Below are 14,143 nucleotides of genomic sequence, written 5' to 3' on the forward strand. Positions count from 1 at the left end.
TTCAGCCTCGAAGTTTTTATGCATTACTGTCTATTGAAAAAATTACCAATTTTCAGGTGTCATTCAGAACCAGTTATGATCACACCTTGAAAAATTCCATGAACGCACAAACCAATTAGTACAAGCCAAAGTCTAAGCTTATGTGATCTTAGTCTGGATCGGTCTGATCATACCAATTTATCGTTTGGATTGGCCTGATTATTTGCAATTTTGTTTGAGTTTCTCAAAACTTCGCTATAATCTTGAAAGTATCTGTGCAAGCCATTGTGTGCTGAAAGCAGGATCAAGATTTAACTTAAAGTCTTGACAAATAGTATAATTCAGGGGAACCTGGATTGCCCGGAGCCCCAGGAGTTACGGGCCCCAAAGGTAGCAGGGGAGCGTCTGGTCCACCCGGAGTACAAGGTCCAATGGGATTGGCTGGACCAATTGGACCGCGAGGGTTCCCAGGTGTGAAAGGGGAACCAGGACCAGTAGGCAGTGCTGGATTACCAGGTACGCCTAGAATCAGTCAGTGTACTTCCAGTCATAATTGCGGCTACAGTCACAGTCTTGTTACTCTGTCCTAGTGGTTTTTTTTGTTTACTTCTCGTTCAAAACCACAAACAAAATTCATTGAAAGTGAGTAAAAAATGATTAACAAATTCACAAACAAAAATTTTCTAAACACTCACTTTCAACAAGATTCACTTCAAAATAGAGCGTATCTGTTACGCAGTAAATAAAGAACGAATTTCATCCAATCAGAATCGAGTATTTCTAAACTTTAAAAATAAGATTTAAATACGTTCTAATATACGTACAAAGTTCCGAAAAAGTTCATTTAACCTAATTTTAAGTAAATATAACCACTATATGTATCGATTAAGCTGGTTTTCGGCTTAATATTTTTAGGTTTTCTAGACAATTGCCGATTGAATACGAACTGATTTGACGTCAATAACATCAGACAAAAAACCAGTAAAAGAGCATCGAAAAAACCTTGCCGTCTAAGTATCACTTGTTGTTTTGATCGTTAATGCTGACACAATGCTAATACGTTACTTGATATGGCTTACTGTTGCTTATTATAGCAAATTGAATCTTCGAAAGAGTGGTTTTCACCTTTAATATTGGTGCAGCTCCCGGCTTACTGACATTATTTGACACTTATGATAAACCTATTGAGCTATTAAATATGACTACACCCGGAAATGGTGTAATGACTGATGGTGAGGAACACAAGATAAACAATATCGAATGCTGTCCGGAAGAGCATCGAGCCGGTGTACCCCAAAATATGGATACCCCTCAAATTCAAAGGCAAATCACTGTCGGCCTTAGATGCGACACTGTTCAGCTATGTAATAAGGAACAATTCGAAGTGATGGGGATCATGGGCAACAGGATGATACGGCTAAATTAGGTCATGAATTGCTGGACATAAGACGGGAGAACTTGATAGTTTCGAGTAGGCCTTTGCCAACATCGGAAAATTGTGGAACACTGATGATGTTTTCGTCAAATATCGAAGGATCGAAAACAGTCTACAGTTCTCGAATACAGAAACTGTAAGACAGAACCCCTATTTTTTTCAATATCGTAATTCGATTTGGCATATAGATTTGATATTATATTTGACTTAGACGGCAAAGAAAACATACACGTGTAGTAAATCCAATTAATTGTTTGAATAAAAGTGATGGTAATTGGTCACCATTCACGCCTCACAAACAAAAGTTTTTGAGACCGAAAAAACATCGATTTTGAAAAGTTTTGGTAGATTTACAAAAAATTCAAAAAAAATTGATACAGTCGGTTTGTATATCAAAAAAAAACTTCTGATATAGAGAAAATTGATAGAAAATAATGCTAAATTGTTCAATTTTGAAAATTTTTGGTCAATTTGGAGGTAATTCAAAAAACTTTAGAAAATCAATACCGAATATTGATAAACCGTATGCTTGAGTTTAAAACCGTCTAGTTTACTGGATTACCGTTCCGTAAAAAAGAATTTGCAAAAAAATTGACCAAAAATTGAAAAAAAATTGGACAAATGCATAAAACTTTGACAAATTTGTCAAAAAATCAATTTTCCTACAAGAAGGTTCGTTAATTGAGCGAAACTCGTTACACAGAAAAAGTTGTGAAAATTTTCACAACCTCCGGCCTACAAAAAAAAAATGATCAAATATATTGATAATTTTTTTTCGTCGCTCGTTTATGTACCGTTTCGTCCGCGTCCTTTTCGTCCTTTAACTTTTCAATTCTCCGTGTTCCGTTTTTTTTTTCAATAACGTCGCTCTCCCAAGACTTTGCTTTTCGTTTTCTCCGTCTACGTTTCTGGATTTTGATGTAGTATGTTGTCATATGTGATGTTGTATGTTGTTAATTTTGATGTAGTATGTTGAGTATGCTAGTATGCTAGTTGGTTTGGTCTTGTTGCCTTCTAGGGTGTGACTTAAGTTTATTCTCGAGTTACGGCTGGATTGTCTTTTGACTTTTCAACTTTACTAATTTACTAGCCTTCCTGTTGTAGTATATTGATTTTGCTGCTTTATGTTTGTGTGTACCTGTATGATTGCTAGTTGGTTTGGTCTTGCTGCCTTCTAGGGTGTGACTTAAGTTTATTCTCGAGTTACGGCTGGAGTGTTTCTTGACTTTTCCAACTATCTTAGTCTACAAACACACTATTGTAGTTTATTCAATTTTGCTGTAGTTTGTTAATACCGTTAGTATGTTGATCGGTTGTTTTGGTTTGGGTATTGCTGGGATGTGACTTAAGTTTATTCTGGAGTTACGGCTAGTAAATTTCTTGACCTTTACATCCTTTTAGTGTACTACTGCATTGCCGTAAATTAGTTTCTCGTTAAATTTGTCGCTATAAACCCATTATGAACTATGTTAGATTGGCTTGCAGTAACTTCTCTCCTTCTTCCTAGGGTGTGACTTAAGTTTGTTCTGGAGTTACGGCTAGGTTGTTTGCTTGAGTTTTTGCTGTGGTCTGCTAACATATGTCTTTCCAACCTCATTTCCCGCCCGTTCTTTCCCACCGTCCCGTTTCGTTGCGTTGCGCGTTTTTCACCCGCTTTCCCGCACATCCCGTTTCCGTTCCGTCGCGCACTTCTCGCTCAACTTCTCGTCTGTTCCGTTCCCGTTGCGTCGCGCGTTGCTCGTCCGACTTCCCGTCCGTCACGTTTCCGTTTCGTCGCGCGTTCCTCGCTCGATTCCCCGTGTGTCCTTTGTCTCCCTCTGCGTTGAGCGCATAGCGTTTAGCGCTCCACTTCTGTTTTTGTCGGGCACTGGGTGCTCGACGACATTTTCTGCTCTTTGGGCGGTTTGTTTTACAGACTGTCTACAGTGTGCTGTGTTTGGTGTCTTTTGCATTGGGTTTTATTTGCGTGGGTTTGATTTGTTTGGAGTGTGCTTATAAAAGATAACCGTGTGCAGTGGTAGTTTTGCTGGTATTTGGAGATAATAACATCGTGATGTCTAATAGTCTTGATCAAAAAGTCAAAAAGTTGTACGCTGCCAGGTCAAAGCGTGAAGCTGAATTGCATGCTATACATGAAGATATCCTTCATTGTTTAAATAATCAAAGTAGGCGAGTGAAAGTTGAACGCCTAGTAACAAAGTGCAACAAAGCATTTATGACTGTTGTAGACAAAAATGAGGACCTGATTGCATTTGCTGGAAAAACAGAGGATCCAAGTGCACTTGTTCCTTCATTAGAGTCTTACTTGGAAGCAATGACAACTAAGAATGACAAGATACTCACATCAGCACGAAACTACATCAACTCTGCTGATGATAAAGTTAGCGAGTTCCAGGAACCAAGGGCTTCCATTCGTTCTAGACTTCCCTCAATTATGACCTCGTCAAAAAACTCTAGTCAGCGTAAACATGATTACGTAATTGCTAAAATGAAGCGCGAAGAAATTGAAAAACAGAATGAGGCAGCCATTCGTCTTGCTAAACAGAAAAAGCAAATGGAATTAGATGAACTGGAGGAAAACAACAGGAAACGGTTGGCAGAGGCAACTCTGCAAGAATTTGAATTGCTGGACGCCGTTTCTAAAGGTAGCCAATCTGCAACAACTGCAAGTGCTAGGAGCTCAATGAGAAGTGAAAAGGCTGTCCAAGACTGGATCAACACCTCACTTGCTTTAAGTTTTCACAATGAGGAGAAAACTAGTGAACCACAGGTTTTGATTGACCCTCCAGAATGTCCTAGCCACAACAACGGCAAAACAGTGGAAGATCAGAACACTGAAATTTCAAGGCATTCTATCCCAAAAAATTGTCGAGGCAATTACATTTTAAGCAATGAGACCTTGCAGCAACTCGACCCCTATTATACTCCACCTGAAAATTTTTTGGCTGCTGCTAAAACACAGGCGTTGTACCAGGCGCACCTAAGGGCGCAAATGAATCATACAGGTCTACAAGGCACGGCGCCCCCAAGCATAACTAACCAAGGAACCGCTGATAGTCAGCCGCCTTCTGTACACGCCCCAGGGGCTTCACCGCCTATTCAACAGCCCATTCCACCACAGACGTTCGCGCCACAAGAAAATCAGAATATTACAACCGAGGTTTTTCCCAATGCACATTTTCAAATTTCGCAATCCAGGGGACCTGAAACATCAAGTCTGCCCGAGAATAATTCGGCCCAGCGTATATGCCCCCGACAACAAATTAATTTTGTCCCCCGAGCACCAAACGCCACTCTTCCTCCTTTTCCGACAACAAATCATCCAGCCCCCGCAATCAACGTTCCCCTGCACCCAAGCGCCCCACCAAGTCCAAACATTCAACAGCACAACTCCGAACCCGCTTATCCTAACGTCCTTTCGATTCCGAACCCAGTCTTCGCACCTAACCTCACTGCTCCCATCCCACACGCCCCTTTGAATAATCCTCCTCTCGTCAACAACACTTTCCAGAATAATAATAACAAAGTACACAAAGCTGTACGTTCCGTTGCTGCTCCTGTCCCAAATATGCCCATTATCCCATTTGACCAAAACTTTGTGCCAAATATGAGCCATTGGCGTTTTCCACAGCACAGACCGTCATTAGTCAACCAAGACGTTACCACCGTAAATAATGATGCTCCAAATATACAGGCACACATCGCACCATCAGTTACTAATTTTCCACAACAAATATTTTCAAATTCACCCCTTTTGATTGATATGCAATCACCATCCGGCACACATCAGGAAAACCCGATTGCAACTACAAGTAATATTGTACCTGGTCTGGCCACTCCGGTTTTTCAGCCAACATACCCTTATGTTGGGCCCAATCCGTTGAGTTGGAGTGGTCCGCAGGTGTCTGCACCTGTCCCTCCGATACCGGACAATGCGTCATTGATTAGGGAATTAGCTGATGCAATAACCAGCAAGAAAAATGACCCCTTGCCAGAATGGAAACTTGCTCAGTATAATGGCGATCCATTACAATGGCACGAGTGGTATGGTCAATTCAAAAGCGCGATTGACTCGCAATCGCTAACTGATGACGTTAAATTGACATACCTCAAAACCCTCGTCACCGGTAAAGCAAAGATTGCAATCAACGAGTTTGCTTACTGTGGTTTAATGTACAAGGATGCACTAAGGACTTTAGAACATAAATTTGGCCAGCCACAGGCAGTCGTAAGTGCACACTTGGATAAACTAAGCAATTTTCCGCCTCTCAAAATGCACAACAGTGATAACATCATTAACTATTCTGCAGCCATATCCAGCCTCGTTGGGGTTTTCAAGTCACTATCATATGATGCTGACTTGAAGAGCGCTTCCCTACTTAACCAAGCGGTACAGAAGTTACCACCAAACATGAAAGAGTCATGGTCACTCTTTACGGTTAAGAAGCACTGGGTTAAGCCTACCCTCCTTGACTTTAACGATTGGCTTAAAGAAAAGGCTGAGGCCCATGATCTTATGAAACAAAGCGCAACCAAGGCCAAACCTGAAGAGAACATCACTTCAGTAACCAAGACCAAAACAGCCTCAAAAGTGTTTGCATCAAATTTGCAACAAAGGGAAACAAAGAAGCAAATGCCATCTGCTTCCACAAATACTTACCTTCGATGCATTGTATGCAAAGGTAACCACCGGCTATGGGAGTGTCGAGTTTTCAAGGAAAAGACTCCAACCCAGAGAGCTAAGTTGGTGGCGGATAACAAACTTTGCTTTTCGTGCTTACGGGACAAGCACACATTCCGCCAGTGCCCTCAACCAAGAAAGTGCCGAGCAGAAGGCTGCAATAGTTCGCATAACACACTATTGCATGGAGCAGATAGGGTTTTCCCAACAAAACAGTCGACAAATTCCAATACCATTCAACCTTCTGGCAACACAGGTCAAAGTAAAGCAACTTCTAGTCAACTCCAGCCTAATAAGACCACAACAATGTCATCTGTTACTGATGTTAAGGGGCTCCTTCAGGTGACTGAATTGCAGTTGGTCAATTCGTCCGGTTTAGATACCAAGGCTTTAGTTTTGTGTGATACCGCCTGCAGTAACTCTTGGGTGGCCGGTAGTCTCGCAAATAGACTCGGTTTGCACGGTAAAGCACTAAAGCTAACTGTCAAGGGTATTAATACCGAAGAAGTAGTTGATACTAAGGTTGTTGAAGTTACTGTGAAACCAAGAGAACAACAAGATTTCGAACCATTCACCGTCAACCCTTTCGTTAAAGAGAGTCTGAACGTCGGCTCAGATATAATTAATGTACAGGCCCTGCAGGAGACTTACCCACACTTAGCAGTCCTTGATCCCGTAACATATTCCTATAAAGACATTGAGATGATACTCGGACAAGATGTCTATCATGCCATCCGCCCGTTAGAATACTTCTCTGCCGATGAGAAGCGTTCACCCGTTGCCGTACGCTTGCCCATAGGTTGGGTCTTAAGCGGTCCGTTACCATCAAGTTCGTGTTTAACCTCAACGTGCTTTAAAGTGAATATCGAACAAGACAATGAGTTAGCAAGTCAAGTAAAGTCATGGTACGACATTGAATCATTCGGGGCAAACAAGCAGGTCGACTCAAGATCTGCAGCAGACGCAAGGGCTCACGAAATCCTTGAGAGTACCACCCTACACAATGGACTGAGATACGATGTCGGAATGCTGTGGGCAGCAGATAACACCAAGCTCCCAAATAATTACTTCTCATCCCTTGTGCAACTAAAATCTCTCGAAAAACGATTGGCTAAGGATGAAGACCTTAGAGAGAAGTATACTAGTACCATCAAAGAAGACCTAAACAAGGGGTATGTAATTGAGGTTCCGGACGCTCACAAGGTTGAGAACCGGTCCGATAAAGAGTGGTACCTACCCCACCATCCGGTTTTAAACCCGAACAAACCGGGTAAGGTGCGTAGGGTGATCAATGGAGCAGCAAAATTTCATGGCGCCTCACTGAATAAATCTTTGCTCACTGGCCCTGATCTGCTCCAAAACCTTATTTACGTACTTCTTCGCTTCCGACAACATCCATATGCCGTCTCTGCCGACATCGAGGGAATGTTTCTACAGGTTGGTGTATTACCATCAGATCAACCATCACTTCGCTTTCTGTGGCGGGAGGACCCCACAACTAACGTTGTAGTGTATCAATATACGCGCCATATATTCGGGGCTAAAGACTCGCCCACATGCGCCAACTATGCATTACAACGCACTGCGAGAGACAACGCCAAGTTTTACCCCGAAGCTGCAAAAGCCGTCCTTGAAAACTTCTACATGGACGATTATCTTGACTCAGTGGAGTCTCCAGAGAAAGCCATCAATAGATCGAAGGAATTGGTACATCTTCTCCATCTCGGTGGGTTCAAGCTTACAAAGTTCGTAAGCAATGTACCAAATCTGGCTGACCGAATTGATGGTTCCTCTCAATCAACTGAGCCCAAGGTTATTGTTTCATGTCAGGAGGACTCATCGCATGTGCTAGGGTTAAAGTGGGATCATACTAATGACACTTTAGTTGTGAGTAGGGGTACAAGCTGCGCTATCACCAAGTCCCTCACGCAACGCTTGGTCCTAAGTCTTGTCTCGAAAGTCTTTGACCCCATTGGCCTTGTCGCACCTTTTACGGTCGGTGCGCGACTGCTCTTAAAAGACATCTGGCGTGTCACAGGACAGCAATGGGATGACGAGCTCCCACAGGACATGGTTCAAAGATTTTTGGTCTGGAGTGCGGACCTACCAAAGCTTGAAAACATCAAAATTCCCCGAAGTTACTTTAGTGGACCCTTTGATAATATAGAGTTGCATATGTTCGGTGACAGTTCGCAGGATATTTTCAGTGCGGTCGCATTCTTGCGAGCCCGTGTAAAAACACCTACGGGCGAAGAAAAAACAGAGCTTGCGTTTGTTTTGGGGAAAGCCCGCGTGGCGCCAATGAAAGTAATGACTGTCCCAAAACTCGAATTACAAGCAGCTCTACTTGCCGCTCGACTGAAAAGGGAAATTACACAAGCACTTACCGTACCTGTTAACCAAGTATTCATGTGGACAGATAGCACGACCGTTCTTCAATGGATTAACTCTAATGAAAAGCAACCAATCTTTGTTGCAAACCGGGTTTGTGAAATTTTGCAGTATACCAGCGTTGACCAATGGAACCACGTCGCAACTAAGGATAATCCAGCTGACGCTGGCACGCATGGAATGTCCGCTGAGGCTTTGCAACTAAGCAGTTGGGTCAATGGTCCACATTTCTTATCTAACTCAAGTTTCCCTTTCGTACCGAACAAAGACGTCATTCATAACATCAAACTTGGCGTCAACCAAGCAGTCATCATAGAAGACACTGTCTCTCTCGCTACATCTGTTAAAAAACAGACAACTCCCGTTCCGTCGTTATTCCCATTTGATAAGTTTAGTTCTTATCAAAAGTACTTGCGCATTGCCGCATACGTTCTCCGGCTTTTGCCGAAACATGCCGGCTACCGTAACCCCGATGGTAGCATTACCGACCCTACTGAGCTTGACGAAGCCGAGCGTCATCTACAGTATTTGGTGCAAGGAGAGTCTTTTGAAGCCGAAAGAAAGGATCTTCTTGACAATAAATTCGTTAAACGGAGTAGCCGAATTGCTCCACATTCACCGTTTATTAGTCCAAATGGGCTAATCCGTTCCTCGGGCCGCATCAAGCGGTTAATTGAAGTTGGCTTTAATGTAAAGTACCCAATCATCCTAGATGCACGTCATCCGTTTGTAAAATTGTTCCTTGAACACACGCACGTAAAGCATTATCATCAAGGCGTTGAATACCTAAGATCAATTGTGCAGGAACACTACACAGTACTGAATCTAAGATCATCCTTGCGTTCCATCAAAGCACACTGCCTGAGATGCCGAGAATTCCAAGCTGTAACTATGCAACCAATCATGTCTGACTTACCTAAGGAGAGACTCGCCTACCAGTCACCTCCCTTCACTAACACTGGCGTTGACTACTTTGGGCCATTCTATGTTACTGCCCGCCGTACTACTGAGAAAAGGTGGGGCTTCCTCTTCACCTGTCTCACTACTCGCGCTGTCCATGTCGAGATAGTTACATCCATGGACACCAGTTCTTGTGTTATGGGAGTTGAGCGGTTTGTGTCACGTAGGGGTACACCTGCCATGATTTGGTCGGACAATGGCACTAACTTTATTGGAGCGGAGAAAGAACTCCGAGAAAGTATTGAAAAGTGGAACGTTGTCAACATTGCAGCTGAGCTCGCTCACAAAGGTATAAAGTGGAGGTTCAATCCACCCAGCGCACCACATCAAGGGGGTATCTGGGAGAGGTTGGTACGCAGCTTCAAACGCGTGTTGTATACTATTCTTGGCACGCGTCGCCTCACGGATGAGGTACTGCATACTACCTTTTGTCTCGTGGAGAATGCTCTCAATTCGCGTCCTTTAACACCCGTAAGCGCCGATCCTTTTGATTTGAACGCTTTAACGCCCAATCACTTTCTTTTAGGAGAACACTCTACCGGTATTCCGCCTGTTGTCGGCAATAATGAGTTCGACCATCGTAAACGTTACGCCCGTGCGCAGTCGTACGCTAATGCGATCTGGTCCCGTTGGATCAAAGAGTACGTGCCGACGCTGAACCGACGCGCTAATTGGCAGATGCCTGCCGAGCAACACCTTAAGACCGGTGACTTGGTTTGGATAGTTGAAGAAACCAACCCTAGGGGTTACTACCCAACAGCTCGGATTGTGGAACTCCGTTACGGCTCCGATAGCGTCGCGCGCTCCGCCGTTTTACGTACGTCGACCGGTTCACTTGTCCGCCCGCTTGTAAAACTTGTACCAGTTTTCCCAAAATCTTCTTCCGGGCCGGAGGATGTTACGCAGTAAATAAAGAACGAATTTCATCCAATCAGAATCGAGTATTTCTAAACTTTAAAAATAAGATTTAAATACGTTCTAATATACGTACAAAGTTCCGAAAAAGTTCATTTAACCTAATTTTAAGTAAATATAACCACTATATGTATCGATTAAGCTGGTTTTCGGCTTAATATTTTTAGGTTTTCTAGACAATTGCCGATTGAATACGAACTGATTTGACGTCAATAACATCAGACAAAAAACCAGTAAAAGAGCATCGAAAAAACCTTGCCGTCTAAGTATCACTTGTTGTTTTGATCGTTAATGCTGACACAATGCTAATACGTTACTTGATATGGCTTACTGTTGCTTATTATAGCAAATTGAATCTTCGAAAGAGTGGTTTTCACCTTTAATAGTATCAATGTCCTTACTTTGTTTGCATCAAAGAAAGTATGTGCCTTTTCGATTCATAGCCTCTTAGACTAGACTAAGAGACCCAACTCAAAAATTACCAGTTATAACAGTTATTGCACCGCAAAAATTTTTCAATGCAAAGCGAAGTTCGAAAAAGTGGATTGGAAAATCTCAGTATATGAAACATATATTTGTAAATTTTTCCAGGTTCTATGGGTCCACCTGGACCTGTCGGACAGCGAGGACTCCCGGGTGCTCCTGGACAACAGGGCACAGTGAGTGGATTTCTTGTGACTAGACACAGCCAGACAATTCAGACTCCCTCGTGTCCTCAGGGAACAATGGAAGTCTACTCAGGGTACTCTCTCTTGTACATTCAGGGAAACGGAAAGTCTTACGGACAAGATTTGGGTAAGAACATTGATGGGGGATTTGTTCTCACTTTGTGGCAAGGGGCAATGAAGGTTGAGTACCTGCCCAAAATCAACTCAGGATATCACACGATAGAGTACTGATTTGTGAGATATGATGATCAGTACTGATATGCTCTGTGACCAGTGTCCGGGATTTTATAGATCCAAATAATGTACCATTCAGAACAATTTAAGTGACAAATTGCTTGGCGTTTTTTTTAAACCTACAATTCTAGGAGTTATTTTTTAGGGAATGTTTGGCCCGAACTTAATGATTACAACTTGCAACCTGAATAGTTTATAGGCTAATATGAAAAAACGTTTTTCTGTTAATTAAATACGACCCATTTGAATTGAATGTTAATGCTGGAAAAATAGCTCATTTTTAGGCATGCCAGGAAGTTGCATTAACAAACTGCATCCTCTTCTGTTCATGAGCTGTGACGTCAACAAGAAGTGCAACGTGGCATTACGTAATGACTTCACTTATTGGCTCAGATCGGAGCAGTCCATTCCGACTAGTCAGTCGATAGATGTTGGATCCATGGAAGACTACATCAGTCGGTGCAGAGTATGTGAGAGCCCAAAGCCAGTATTTGCAGTCCACAGTCAGACCAGAGATCACCCGGGGTGTCCAAGGGGCTGGGGTAGTTTGTGGACTGGGTTTAGTTACCTCATGGTTGGTGTTGTCTCCAATTTCAAATAAAGTCTTCTGTTTTATAGTAATCTCATTAAACTGTATTATCAAATGAGAAAACTATGATGAGATTAATATTGGACTATTGGCAAAAAGGACGAAGTGTTGTAGAAAGTTTGACACAATCGTGACCTTTTTGAGCAATTTTTAATGAGGGCTTTTCAATGTGATTTCGAAGGTGAAGTGAGGTGTATTTTTACAACCACCTTTCTATTCCTACGACTGCAGTGTGAAAACAAATTTGAATAATCCTTGTGTGTCCGAAATCCTAATTGGCTACTGTCCCTTCATAGTGATCGAGCCAGAACTTTATCAGATTGGGGGTATTAATGTTTCTCTCCTGATTTCGAATATCTTAAATACCTGCAATACCATACATAGATGCGTTATGGAACTTAAACCTACCATTTTAAAGCAAAAACACTTAGAAGGAACTATACAATTGACCAAATCTTTTCTTCATAGATCTTAATTTTTTTCAGGAAACTGGCGCTGGTGGCGAAGGTGCTGGATCCCGGTTGGACTCCCCTGGCTCCTGTCTTGAATCTTACAGGTCAACTCCGTTTCTGGAGTGTCACGCCAAGGGTACCTGCAACAACTTTGCCACCTCCCTCAGTTTCTGGCTTATGGCTTCCGAATCAACCGGAAATCAACTGGATGCACCGGCTGCAGTTTACACGTTTGATGAGTCCGAAGCTATTAACTCAATTAGCAAATGCAGAGTTTGTCTTAAATTGTAGAGAATTGTTCTTTCCACCATTATATTCCCCCGTGCAAACTTTGAGTGACAAGTAACCTGAATTAATAATGCCCTCGTTAATTTAGCATTGTTCAACAATTATATCAATCAGCAATTACAGTTCAGGTCATTGACTGTACACTCATTTCGAACTTCCCTCTTTTTGTAGGCCATTGGATATGAACAAAACCCAAAGATTAGTTAGCTATTTAAGTGCTGGGCAAGGGGTGGATAGTTTGGGACTGTTATGGTAGAGTTATGGTCGTTTCAGGTGCCAAAGTAAACCACCACATTCATTAAATTTGAGTGTTCATTTCAAATCTAACTGTAATTTTTCAAATAATTGCTAAACTTGAGAGAAAATACGTTTTTGAGGAGTAAAAAGCTGATGAACATTGAAAAAAAAACGTTTAGCTGAAGCCAAGAGGGTAAAAGTAGAACTGGAGGTGATCGATTGTATGATAGCTTCAAACAAACGCAATTCACCGCTAAAAGCTGTTAATCCTACAAATTCACTGCTAAAAGTTACATTTATTTTTACTGGTAAATTGACGTAGAATATGCGGTTTTTAGGGATAATTTTTCCTCAACGCTTCCACCGATGAAAATGTAACTTTTTCTACTCAAACTACATCAAAAACTCTCAATGTTTTTGACTTTCCATACATAAGGGGCCTCTCACTAAGAGTTTGAATTGATTGGAAATAACTCCATGCTCCGACTACAATCGACTACCCGGGCCGAGGAATTTGGCCAAAATTATGTAAGATCAGCGGCAACTAGCGTTGACAAGTCGGAAAATTCACCGCAATTTTCTTCCATAATTTTGCGTTGAATGCGTTGAATTTAAAGACAAAAATTAAACGCATTCAGCGCAAAATTATGTAAGAAATGGCGGTGAATAATCCGACTTGTCAACGCTAGTTGCCGCTGATCTTACATATTTAGCGTTGAATTTAGCGTAGATCTTACATATTTAGCGTTGAATTTAGCGTAGATCTTACATATTTTTGCGTTGAATTTAGCGTTGATCTTACAAAAAATCAACGCTTAGAACTCTGGGTATAGGACTCGAACCACTGACCTCCTGTTTAATTGTCGCCTCTTCTACCATTGCGCCACCGTACCTTGGTTTCTTTAAGAGCCGAAATCCTTATAAAGCGTAGATCTTACATATTTTGCGTTGAATTTAGCGTAGATCTTACATATTTTGCGTTGATTTTAGCGTAGACCTTACATATTTTGCATTGAATTTAGCGTAGAACTTGCATATATTTCGTTGAATTTAGCCTAGATTTTACATATTTTTCGTTGAATTTAGCCGAGATCTTGCATAATTTCAACGTATTCAACGCATTTATCATGTGAGAAGTACTGGGAAAAATTTAAAATTTTTTTTAAGTTTTGAAAAAAATTTGAATTCCTAAAATGGTCTGAAATGGTTTTTGCACCGTAAGAGAGCAAATGGTTATTTTTTGCTGACTTCATTTTTCTCAATTGTGCAGTATAGGGGTCGAAACAGTAAAAAAATTAATTTTTCAAAAAAAAC

The 14,143-nt window shown here is 41.7% G+C and overlaps 1 protein-coding gene across 2 annotated transcripts in view; it reads left to right on the plus strand.

The window, feature by feature from the left end:
* The window catches only part of LOC142341717 (uncharacterized), a 188,137-nt gene extending 175,180 nt beyond the window's left edge, over nt 1-12,957 (plus strand). For both annotated transcript variants that reach the window (XM_075392882.1, XM_075392881.1), the window contains exons 32-35: nt 325-495; nt 10,953-11,156; nt 11,548-11,837; nt 12,338-12,957. In XM_075392882.1, coding sequence (XP_075248997.1) covers nt 325-495; nt 10,953-11,156; nt 11,548-11,837; nt 12,338-12,595 — 923 coding nt within the window. In that variant the 3' untranslated portion in view covers nt 12,596-12,957. The remainder of the gene's footprint in view (nt 1-324; nt 496-10,952; nt 11,157-11,547; nt 11,838-12,337) is intronic.
* Nucleotides 12,958-14,143: the final 1,186 nt, after the last annotated feature.

Source organism: Convolutriloba macropyga, chromosome 6, assembly GCF_964194025.1.
Source record: "Convolutriloba macropyga chromosome 6, txConMacr16.3, whole genome shotgun sequence".
Lineage (NCBI taxonomy): Eukaryota > Metazoa > Xenacoelomorpha > Acoela > Convolutidae > Convolutriloba > Convolutriloba macropyga.